The sequence below is a fragment of the Electrona antarctica genome (genome assembly GCF_951216825.1).
Source record: "Electrona antarctica genome assembly, chromosome: 5".
In the NCBI taxonomy this organism is placed as follows: Eukaryota; Metazoa; Chordata; class Actinopteri; order Myctophiformes; family Myctophidae; genus Electrona; species Electrona antarctica.
The window spans coordinates 51,069,678-51,082,177 of NC_136810.1; the positions used below are offsets into that span (position 1 = coordinate 51,069,678).

The following is a 12,500-nucleotide window of genomic DNA, read 5'->3' on the forward strand; positions in this document are numbered from 1 at the left end:
AGAGTTAGTCTCTACCACCACCTCAGGAACCAGCTCAGTGGCCTTGTGGTTAGAGTGTCCGCCCTGAGACTGGGAGGTCGGTGTTCAATCCCCGGCCGGGTCATACCAAAGACTGTAAAAATGGGACCCAGTGCCTCCCTGCTTGACACTCAGCATCGAGGGTTGGATTGGGGGTAAGTCCCTGCGACATACTAGCGTCATGTCCAGGGGGTGTACTTGTACATCAAGCTGCCTCACGTTACAGAAACAGGAGATGGGCTCCTACTCACACTCATGGTCATACGCTGGACTTGGTTTTTACCTTAGGTTCAAGCCTTAGTGCCCTTTTTATTGATGAGTTGTTTGTGTCTGACCATAAGGCCATTTATTTTAATATAGTTTTTAATGTTGACACTACTCAATCCACTAAACGCAAAGTCCAATCACGTATACTCTCAACAGTCACTCTGCTGAAAAATTCTCTAACACCTTTACTCTTCTCAGTAATGACTTGACCTTCCCCACTCAGACAAACGACTTAGTCGGTTGTTTTAATATTTTATGTTCGACTGCCATTGATTTGGTAGCCCCTGTTAAACTCAAATCTATTGCTTCGCAAAACCCATCCCCATGGATGACTGAAAGTATACGTGGACTGAAGAGAGACTGTCGAAGGGCCGAGCGGAGGTGGAAAGGTAATAAACTGGAGGTTCATTATACAGTTGGGTGCCACCGATATGGTCCCTTATTATTTGACCCATTTAGGCCTGACCTCAAAATTTAAAAAAATCCTTCTAAATCCTCCAGTTTTCACGATTTTTCAAAAATAGCAGACCTACAAGCTCGTAGCGCGCCACTCGGTGGCGCGCTATGAGCTTGTAGATCTGCTATTTTTCAATAGCTAAATTATAACATAATGTTTAAAACACCAAAAGGGGTTCCCGCCCAAAATGGGTTAACTGTCCTTTTGCGCAGATCACGCAAACCTCAGCAAAAAGAAAAGGACAATATCGATGGCCTCCAACTGTAATAAACTGGAGGTTCATTATATACAAATGAAAGAATTGCTTTTAAAATATAACCAGTCAGTAAAATTGGCAAGAAATGCTTTTTTCTCTGATCTTATAAATAAGAACAGGAATAATCCCAGAGTTCTGTTCTCTACTGTTGACCGATTGGTCAACCCTGCTCCTACTCCTGTCCCTGGTTTTCTCGAATGACGACTGTGAAATGTTTTTATCATTCTTTTTAAATAAGATCACAAACATAAGATCTTATCCCAACCCTCCACCCCTTCTGAGTGAGTTCAGCCAAGTCTCTATCACACACTTAACTAAAATCGTTTTTAAAATGCATCCCTCTTCCAGTCAACTTGATTTTATCCCATCCACCATTTTTAAAGATGCTTTTAATGTTTTAGGTTTGCATGTATTGTCTATCGTCAACAGCTCCCTTAGCTCCGGTTGTGTTCCTGACTATTTTAAACATGCTGTTATCCAACCACTTTTAAAGAAACCCAACCTTGACCCGTCCCTTCCTTTTAACTACAGACCCATATCCAAACTACCTTTTATCGCTAAGATTTTAGAGAAAGTGGTATGTGAGCAGTTACTTTTAATGGTTGAAAATAATTCAATCTTTGATAAATTCCAGTCAGGCTTTCGCCCAAAGCACTCGACTGAAACAGCACTACTCCGGGTCTCAAATGACATATTAATGCGTGCCGACTCTGGGGAATGTTCGCTCTTGTTGCTCCTAGATCTAACTGCCCCCTCGGGGGGTCGCCAAATTATTTTAGGGGGTCCCCAAATTATTAAAAAAAAAAAAAAAAAAAAAAACATTTTATTTTCACGATTTTTCAAAAATAGCAGACCTACAAGCTCGTAGCGCGCCACTCGGTGGCGCGCTATGAGCTTGTAGATCTGCTATTTTTCAATAGCTAAATTATAACAATGCTTAAAACACCAAAAGGGGTTCCCGCCCCAAAATGGTTTAAGGTTATTGTAGCAGTCAATTTATATTGGGGGTCGGGAGGGGGCGGGGCGGGGGTCCCGAGACATTGCCAAAGCATTTCCGGGGGTCCCCGGCCAAAAACGTTGAGAACCCCTGTTTTAATCAGTCGTTTTAATCAAGTCTCTTATCACTGTTATGCTGATGACACTCAGCTGTACTTTTCTTTTAAATCCCCTAACCATAGTAAGCTGTCTATTTTAAAAGAGTGTCTAAATTCCATCAAGGAATGGATGGCACAGAACGTTCTACAGCTAAACCCTGATAAGACAGAAATCCTGATCATAGGACCTGAGACCATCCAGGCTGAAATACAGCAGTCCTTGGCTATAACGGCCAATTACCCGAAGACTTCAAAGAATTTAGGGGTTATTTTTGATCAGCAATTGAATTTCGAACCACAGGTTAAAAAGGTCGTCCAAACTTGTTTCTTCCAACTGAGAAACATCTCTAAGATTAAGTGCTTATTAACTTCACAGGATCTCAAAAAACGTATCCATGCTTTTATTTCAACCCGCTTGGATTACTGTAATTCATTGTTCACCACCCTGAGTCGCTCCTCAATGCATCGTCTCCAGCTTGTGCAAAATGCCGCTGCGAGACTGTTAACAAATACACACAGAAGGTTGCATATTACACCTGTGCTCGCCGCCTTACACTGGTTACCAATTGACTCCAGAATTGTTTTTAAAATTGTATTAATTACTTATAAATCCCTCTATGGGCTGGGACCAATATATTTAACTGAGCTACTCCACCCTAAGCTAAATACGAGACAACTTAGGTCTTCTGATAAAGGCCTTCTGATTATCCCTGCTACCAAGCTGAGAACTAAAGGTGATCGAGCCTTCTCCTCCATAGCACCTACTCTGTGGAACGAGTTACGTCTTAACACATTTTGTGCCCAAGACTGGTATTACCGCACGTGCAGTGCCCAAGACGTCTGTGGCCGTCTTTGGAAAAAAAAAAAAAAAAAAAGATTTTTTTGAAAGGCGCTTTATAAATAGAATTACCTTACCTTACCTTACCCTACGAGCCTCATGGTTCGGCAAGGCTACTTATTTACCACCTCAGGTACCACACACCTGTTGGAAAAGACGGCTGGGCCTTTTGGCGGGCCTCGATGGCAGGCCCTGATGGCGTCGTAATGGCCGAATTTACACTTGGTTGCATGCTGAAAATAACCAATCTACGAGCTTGTAGATCTGCTATTTTCAGAGCACAACACCCGATCGCAAACAAACATGAAATGTGCGCACGGGCGGGCACACACATGCACAGGTTGCACACGCACACACGAGCGCGCGCACACACACACAGACACAGACACAGGCACAGGCACAGGCACAGGCACAGGCACAGGCACAGGCACAGGCACAGGCACAGGCACAGGCACAGGCACAGGCACACGCACAGGCACAGGCACAAGCACAGGCACACGCACACGCATACGCACACACACACAGTTTCTCAAATAGCATCTGTGCTTGATACTCATTTGTTAATCTGACCTGGCGTTTATTGGCAGAGTCAGGACTTCTTCCCCAACACCTTCTACATCCACCACCAGCGCAAGCCTGTAGCTCTGCACTGTGTTGGAGCACAACGTCACCTAGAGAGAGTAGCACACACGCACGCACGCGCGCGCGCACGCGCACACACACACACACACACACAGACACAGACACAGACACAGACACAGACACACACACACACACACACACACACACACACACACACACACACACACACACACAGCATTGACAAAATAAAAGGGCGTTCCTACTCAAATCAACAATTACAATTTTCAATTTGGGCATTTAGGGCTCTATCTTTTGTATTTTTATGCCTGCTATTGCATGGATTGATCTTTTGTTGTTTTCTTCTGCTCGTCGCTGTAAAGCACTTTGTGACTATGTCTAGAAATGTGCTAGATAAATAAATGCATTGTCATTATCTTGCAACTTTTAGGACCAATTCATTTTCAGCAGAAACACTCTTAACAGGTTCAATATTAGACCATTTTGGGCGGGAACCCCTTTTGGTGTTTTAAACATCATGTTATAATTTAGCTATTGGAAAATAATAAGTGAACCGGTTGAAAAAAGGGGCCTCATGCAGGCGATGGTGGCCACCTGCTGTTAGGGCTTTACCTCCACAGTGAGGTCTGACATGGCGCGCACGGCGCCCGCGGCCGGCCTCACAGTGAACTCTGAGGGCCGTGCGCCCGCAGCGTCCATAGCGGCGCCGCCGTGCCACTGGTTTCTGGACAGCTCGGACACCTGGACGGCGCTGGACACGCTGGCTGGCCCGGAACCGTCGCCCGACACCCGCAGGACAAACACCATTGGCACCAGGGAGGTGTTGAAGAGGGTGCACGTCAAGGTGTGGGGGAAGCCTACACGGAGCCAGAGAGGGAGGGAGGGACAAGAGGCCAGAGAGAGAGGGAGCCAGAGAGAGAGGGAGCCAGAGAGAGAGGGAGCCAGAGAGAGAGGGAGGGACAAGAGGCCAGAGAGAGAGGGAGCCAGAGAGAGAGGGAGGGACAAGAGGCCAGAGAGAGAGGGAGCCAGAGAGAGAGGGAGCCAGAGAGAGAGGGAGCCAGAGAGAGAGGGAGGGACAAGAGGCCAGAGAGAGAGGGAGCCAGAGAGAGAGGGAGCCAGAGAGAGAGGGAGGGGACAAGAGGCCAGAGAGAGAGGGAGCCAGAGAGAGAGGGAGGGGACAAGAGGCCAGAGAGAGAGGGAGCCAGAGAGAGAGGGAGCCAGAGAGAGAGGGAGCCAGAGAGAGAGGGAGGGGACAAGAGGCCAGAGAGAGAGGGAGCCAGAGAGAGAGGGAGCCAGAGAGAGAGGGAGGGACAAGAGGCCAGAGAGAGAGGGAGCCAGAGAGAGAGGGAGCCAGAGAGAGAGGGAGGGGACAAGAGGCCAGAGAGAGAGGGAGCCAGAGAGAGAGGGAGCCAGAGAGAGAGGGAGGGACAAGAGGCCAGAGAGAGAGGGAGCCAGAGAGAGAGGGAGCCAGAGAGAGAGGGAGGGACAAGAGGCCAGAGAGAGAGGGAGCCAGAGAGAGAGGGAGCCGGAGAGAGAGGGAGCCGGAGAGGGACAAGAGGCGTCATAGAAGGAGAGGGAGTGAAAAACAGGGCAGTGGTGGAAAATAACATCTACTGCACTTAACCCATTTTGACCTGGGATCAGATTCTAAAAATGTCTTCTACATCCTGACAGTTTTCTGAAAAAGCTATGTTTCTATGTCAGTGGTTCTTCAATTTTTCAAAAATAGCAGACCTACAAGCTCGTAGCGCGCCACTCGGTGGCGCGCTATGAGCTTGTAGATCTGCTATTTTTCAATAGCTAAAGCATAACATAATGCACCAAAAGGGGTTCCCGCCCAAAATTATTTTACTGCTAAGTACGAACATGTTCGTAACTAAAGCTTTACACCAAATAGGAAACGATTTAGCCGAAAATCAGCTTTCAACATTGGCCCGGTTGCTAGGCAACGCCTCCGTCCCCCCCTGCACCAGGATCTTTGCACACGGCCCCCATAGACCTCCGATCTTTACAATGGCGGTCTCCATGCTGGTAAAGCGAAAATGAAACTACTACCCGGATATAGAGAATATGCCCTGGCAGGGTTTAACTACCTTCTGCCGCCACCAGGTGGCAGACAACTTGTACAATTATGAGATATAATTACTTTACTGAAGTATTTGCAATTTTCTGTACTTTTACTTCGACTCCACTCCATCTCAGAGACAAATATACTACAATTATTTGAAAACTTTTAGTTACTTAGTAGATTTTGATTTACATACATTAACCACTTCAGCCCTATACATTTCGGCAATTTGAAAATAGCCAATCTTCAAGCGCACAATGCATCTCAATGAGACGCATTGTGAGCTGTAGATCTGGAAATTCTGCAAAATGAGTACTTTTGCTTTTGGTACTTTAAGTAGGCCTACATTTCTATGTCAATACCTTTGTACTTTTACTCAAGTACATTTGTAATTACAGACTTTTACTTGTAACAGAGCATTTCCACACTGTAGAATTGATTTAAAAAATTGAGTACTTTTTTCCACCACTGGCTATGGATTATAAAATGCTTACAATGCTCTTCACACCAACACATTCCAAGAAAGGTGAAATAGAATGAAATTCTATTATGAGGATTTTGCTCATCCCTCCCTTTCAATCTCACAGTCACATTATGCACTATCCCAGGGGTTCTCAACCCGTGGGTCGCGACCCCTTGGGGGGTCGCCAAATTATTTTAGGGGGTCCCCAAATTATTAAAAAAAAAAAAAAAAAAAAAAAAGATTTATTTTTAAATTTTATTTTCACTTTTTTTCAAAAATAGCAGACCTACAAGCTCATAGCGCGCCACTCGGTGGCGCGCTATGAGCTTGTAGATCTGCTATTTTTCAATAGCTAAATTATAACAATGCTTAAAACACCAAAAGGGGTTCCCGCCCAAAATGGTTTAAGGTTATTGTAGCAGTCAATTTATATTGGGGGTCGGGAGGGGGCGGGGCGGGGGTCCCGAGACATTGCCAAAGCATTTCCAGGGGTCCCCGGCCAAAAACGTTGAGAACCCCTGCACTATCCAAACCAAAGTTTCACTGTCCAAGCATCCATTATTATTACAATACTTTGACTTTGAGAACAAAGGCCCACATTCTGAAGCTGAAAGAAAATAAGCTGGAGTTTACAGTACAGTGTGTGTAAATAAACACACACACACGCACGCACGCACGCACGCACGCACGCACGCACGCACGCATGCCAGAAGCTTCAAATCGTGAAATGCGAAAGCCTTTAACAGGTCTGCCATTCATCACTCTTTCTATTAGATAAAGCAGGAGTTTTGTCTTTTTGTTCTTGGTTCTGCTGAGTTGCCTGACTTGCCTCTACGACGCAATCACACCATCGTTTGTCCTTAAACCGCTTTTCTCAGCAGGTTTTTCAAATTATCCTTTGAATGAATCGTATCAGATTTTACAATCATTGAATCGTCACACTGACATATAGTTACTTAATATCTATCCAGCACATTAAGTTAAGTCCACGAGGTTAGTACAGCATAATCTATGACTAGTGCTTTACAGTATGTGTTTTTGATTGTGTTAAACTTGTACAGTTACTCACCAAAGGCAACATCTCCAAAGTTGAGCTCTGAAACGTTGAAGTTAAAAGTGGGGCCAACGACACGGCCTCTGAAAACCAACACAAAACACATGACTGATAATAACTGATAATACTATATAAACCAAAGCACTGACATATCACAACAGATATGACATCATGCCAATTAGTATAATGACTACAAAGACAAAGTGCAGTAACTAAGAGAAACAAAAAAAAGAAAAACTGATAAATGGGGTAAAAAGTGATTCAACATGGTCAGCCAACTATTATGTTAACCTTGTCAAAGTTTTTTCTGCCTGGGACCAAAATAGGGAATTGATCCTTTCACACTGTGTGTTTCTGCCCGACATATTATGCAATGTGGCCCCTCTGGAGTGAGTGTGTAAATATTAGTGGCCCTCTGAATCTACAGTAACCTCACCGGAACGTCAAGGCGAGTGGCTGTGGCTGGCCCGTGACCGTGAGCAGCAGGTCCTCAGAGAAATGTCCCAGGGAGCCGCTGGAGAAGACGACCTCGAGAGCTTGACAGGCCCCCGGGGGAACCACGCCCTCCTCGGGGCTGGAGGAGAAACAACGGCCAAAGGTGCTGTCAGGGCAGGACACCTTGAACGGAGCGTCGATCAGACCTCTGTTGGACACCAGCACCTGGAAATGTACAAGGTAATGATACAGTGATACTGAGCAAGGATTTCGTCAATAAGTGTACAGCGGTGGGAAAAGTACTCGCATATTTCACTTAAGTAAAAGTATCAATACTGCACCCTGTTACAAGTAAAAGGCCGGAATTCAAAATGTACTTGAGTAAATGTACATCAAAATGTACTTAAAAGGGCATCAAAATGTACTTAAAGTATCAGAAGTTAAAGTACTCATTATGCAGAATGTCTCATTTCATGTTTTTGATATTTAGTCGACTGATATCTGCCCATAGATCCGAAGTCCCGTTAGTCCGAACATGCATTAAGGTTGGCGAACATGCGCTGCTGGTTGGCGAACATGCGCTGCTCCCGTGCTTGCGGTTATGTTTAGGGTTAGGGTTAGAGATAGGCTTAGTCATTTCGGAACAATGGGAGGTCGGAACAATGCCACGGAACCTAATCGACTAAGACTAGACTAAGACTAAACAATTTATTCAAGACTGTAAGACTAAATCAGAAGTTTTGCTGTCAGTACATTCATGTCAATAAATAAAATAAAATAAAATCTAAAACCTAGAACACACCCCCTACCTACCTCATAACAGTTCTTGGCCCCTATGAAAACGTTTTGCATGTCCATTAGGTTGTAGCTGAACTGGAGTTTGGGTCCTAGGCCGTCTCCCGTGACTGTCAGAGGCAGACAGCATTCACGGCCTGCACACGGATGTGAACGAACACACAGACGCACACAGACGTGAACGAACACACAGACACACACAGACGTGAACGAACACACAGACACACACAGACGTGAAAGAACACACAGACGCACACAGACGTGAACGAACACACAGACGGACACAGACGTGAACGAACACACAGACGTGAACGAACACACAGACGGACACAGACGTGAACGAACACACAGACGTGAACGAACACACAGACGGACACAGACGTGAACGAACACACAGACACACACAGACGTGAACGAACACACAGACGTGAACGAACACACAGACACACACAGACGTGAACGAACACACAGACGTGAACGAACACACAGACACACACAGACGTGAACGAACACACAGACGGACACAGACGTGAACGAACACACAGACGTGAACGAACACACAGACGCACACAGACGTGAACGAACACACAGACGGACACAGACGTGAACGAACACACAGACGGACACAGACGTGAACGAACACACAGACATGAACGAACACACAGACGGACACAGACGTGAACGAACACAGACGTGAACGAACACAGCCAGAGTAACAAACAACACACAAAAACAAAGAGAAGCAAGAAAGACATGGATTTTAGCTCATCAACACTGAAGATCTAGGGCCCTATTTGCGTCAGTGCTAAACCCCTTATACCTAAACTTCTTTGCCTTTCGTACTAAGTAGTTGCAAAACATTTTTGAATAGTTCAAATAGCCGATCTACAAGCTCACAACGTGTTGACGTAGAACGGCTAGTTGAACAACTAGCCAATGTTTTTCAAAATAGTAAAAAGGCAGTAGGCGCGTCAGTCGCTCCCCATCTGAAAAGGCCTTAAGAGACTAGTGCATACTGAACTACATAAGGCTAAAGTCCTTCCCACAGCTGGCCTATGGGGTCTAATCCGACCTGATGCCATTTACTGCATCTCTTCCCTACTGCTCTCTATCAAAATGAAGCAAAAATGCTGAAAATGTTTAATAATAAATAAATAATAATATTTCCCCCGTCTTCCAGAATGTATTGATGAAGGGCGTCTCCTTCAAATGTATCCCAGGGAGAGACATAGGAAGAAATGACGGCTTAAGGGAGCTTAAGAAAATTAGAATGTATATACTATTTGTATGATAATGTAACTACGTATACAGTATGGGCAATTTAGGTGCATGCTCTTAATCTCACGAAAGTAGTCCTAATATGTTTTGAATACAGTCAAATCTTTCGGTTAAAACTTAATCTTTTGTCTGTGCAAGCCATTCTGAGTAGCACACGTGCCCTAGTTTTCAGGTCACCTGCAGCAGCCTCAGAAAACATGGAAATGTATGTAAATCTGGCCTCCGGCGCAGGAAGACACACACACAGGCCACATGCAAAACTACAAACTGCTCTTGACAAGCAATGCGGACGAGACAGGGATTTGTTGTTGCCCTGTGCTTTGTCTTTATTATGAAAATGAGATCAGGCAAGGTAGAAAGAAGTGTGTATATACTGTGGTCCTGTGTAGCTCCGTGGGTAGAGCACAGGATTAGTGGTAGGGGTTTCCTTTCCTACTTTGCATAAAAGCATCTACCAAAAAGGCATATATTATTATTATCAGGGGTCGTCTATATATCCGTACAATCACTCTGAGAGTGTACAAACCTGGAGTGTACCAAATGGACTCATAAGGGTTCATTTGGTTATTATTCTGTCTTCTTTAACTCATTTACTGTAGGTCTGACCTCAAAATTAAAAAAAAAATCTTCTAAATCCTCCAGTTTTCTGAAATAAATATTTTCACGATTTTTCAAAAATAGCAGACCTACAAGCTCGTAGCGCGCCACTCGGTGGCGCGCTATGAGCTTGTAGATCTGCTATTTTTCAATAGCTAAATTACAACATGATGTTTAAAACACCAAAAGGGGTTCCCGCCCAAAATGGGTTAATACAAGTAATATTGATATCCTTTCTCTCATTGAGTCTCGTGTGTGAATAGAGGTAAGACAAACAAGGGAGGTTATTGTTCGAGGAGAATAGTTTGCCTTTTCTCAATTCAGTCTCTGAAGTAATTTCACATCACTTTCGATGAAATGATTTCAGAGAGAGAGTGAATCGAGAAGAGGCAACGTATTCCTCTCGAACAATAACCCCCCTTGTTTGTCTTAGCTCTATTCACACAAAAGGAAGATTGAACGAGAGAAAGGATCAATTACTTTTATTAAAGAAGACAGACGAATATACAGTACAGTACATCTGTAGAAAGCCTGATCTGTCTCCTTATAACTATACGGTGGAAACAAATAGAACAAAGTGAACGTCTCAGTGCCTGCTGTGCATCTGGCTACTCGATAGACAGGAGCAGTGTTTTACACTTTGTTCAATGCCACCTAATATCCAAGTGTAATACTCAGAATCCAACAAAAATACTTTACTTTTTGAAGCTTTATACCTTCAATTCAGTTCATATCATTTCACTTCCCCCTTTTGGTGTTTCAAGCATTCTGTTATACTTTAGCTATTGAAAAATAGCAGATCTACAAGCTCATAGCGCGCCACCGAGTGCCGCGCTACGAGCTTGTAGATCTGCTATTTTTGAAAAATCGTGAAAATATTTATTTCAGAAAACTGGAGGATTTAGAAGATTCTTTTTAAATTTTGACGTCAGGCCTTGGACGAGTTTTTCTCCCAAAGGCCCACACTGCCAAGTAGTTAGAAGAGTTTGGAGGGGGGGGTTTGCTCAGAGAACAGCACCCTCTTGTATAAAAACACCAGAGTCACTGTCCTGCAGGATTAGGAACGTGAAGCCATCGCAAAAACTGTAACCAGGAAAAAGAAAAGGCAAACTGCCTTTGCCCAAATCCATTTATCCGATTTACTTGCTCCTCATGCTTGCCTCTCTGATGCAAGGAAGCTGAGGGCAGCGCCGAAATATGGCTGCAGCTGTGTAGTTCTAATTGCTGTCTCTATCCCCCGTAACTGCAATGAGAGCCTACACAACCAAGAATTTCACCCATGTTACTTTTCAGGGAGAAAAAAAAAGTCTGGGTCCGAGTCCACTTCAATTCGGCATAGAGTAGCACAAACATCTCTCACTCTCTGCTGATTTCTGATCGTCTGCACCTTTGTTAAATTGACACACACGCACACATGTACACACACACACTCCTCTCTCTCTGTGTCGCTCTAAGTAATTAGTCTCATGTCGCGCAGCTGCGCATAGTTTCTCCCGGCGGATCCTGCCGGGAGCTGCCTATGCCATAAAAAGCATAGGTGAGTTCCAGGCTACTTGTAATGTGATGTGACAAATAAAGTTTGATTTGATGATTGATTTGATTTACCTGACTTTTACCCAGACAATGGGACATACTCTCACCTAAAATGTTAAACTTTAAAGTTCATTTTGAACCTTCACAATGGCACTATAATAAGCCTCTTTGGAACATCATGTCTTGAACTTTAGAGAATTACTTCTCTCAGAGCTGCACACTCTCCGCCGGGCATCGCTCTCGCTTATCAATGGAGTTGCCAGCTCTGCCTTATACACAGTACAGTAGAGCCAGTGTTTCCTCAAAGCCATTCATCAGGGACGCCCCTCACTGTTGGAACACGCTGTACCGGCGTGCCGCCATATAGAGCCTGCTGCCTGAACAATGCAGGCCGAAACAACCATCGTATACCGTTCACCCGAAACTGAATTTATGGCAACAGCAATAGAGTTGATACAAAATGTGAAGAGGAATTTTAGCAAGTAGTGGGCAAGAAAAGCACTGAGGCCATTGATAGGTTTTTGAGACTTGTAGATCTGTTATTTTGGTGGATTTGTTTACATGCCCTGCATAATTATAAATCATATGCCCTGTGCCCTGCATAATTATGAATTGTTACTTATGCCCCATGTCCTGGATTTTTCATATCTCAGGCCCTGTGTCCCACTGACTTAAATCTTCTCCCCCAGCCCGCGAGTAAGATATAGAATTGTTATTTCCCGTTTATCTCCTCCCTGTTGGAAAACA

The 12,500-nt window shown here is 44.4% G+C and overlaps 1 protein-coding gene across 1 annotated transcript in view; it reads right to left on the reverse strand.

The window, feature by feature from the left end:
• The window catches only part of hydin (HYDIN axonemal central pair apparatus protein), a 231,991-nt gene that overhangs the window by 170,640 nt on the left and 48,851 nt on the right, over nucleotides 1–12,500 (reverse strand). The window contains exons 11-15 of the mRNA XM_079502371.1: nucleotides 8,364–8,482; nucleotides 7,552–7,775; nucleotides 7,131–7,198; nucleotides 4,143–4,387; nucleotides 3,501–3,601 (exon numbers count right to left, since the gene is read on the reverse strand). Of these exons, the coding sequence (XP_079358497.1) occupies nucleotides 3,501–3,601; nucleotides 4,143–4,387; nucleotides 7,131–7,198; nucleotides 7,552–7,775; nucleotides 8,364–8,482 (757 nt within the window). The remainder of the gene's footprint in view (nucleotides 1–3,500; nucleotides 3,602–4,142; nucleotides 4,388–7,130; nucleotides 7,199–7,551; nucleotides 7,776–8,363; nucleotides 8,483–12,500) is intronic.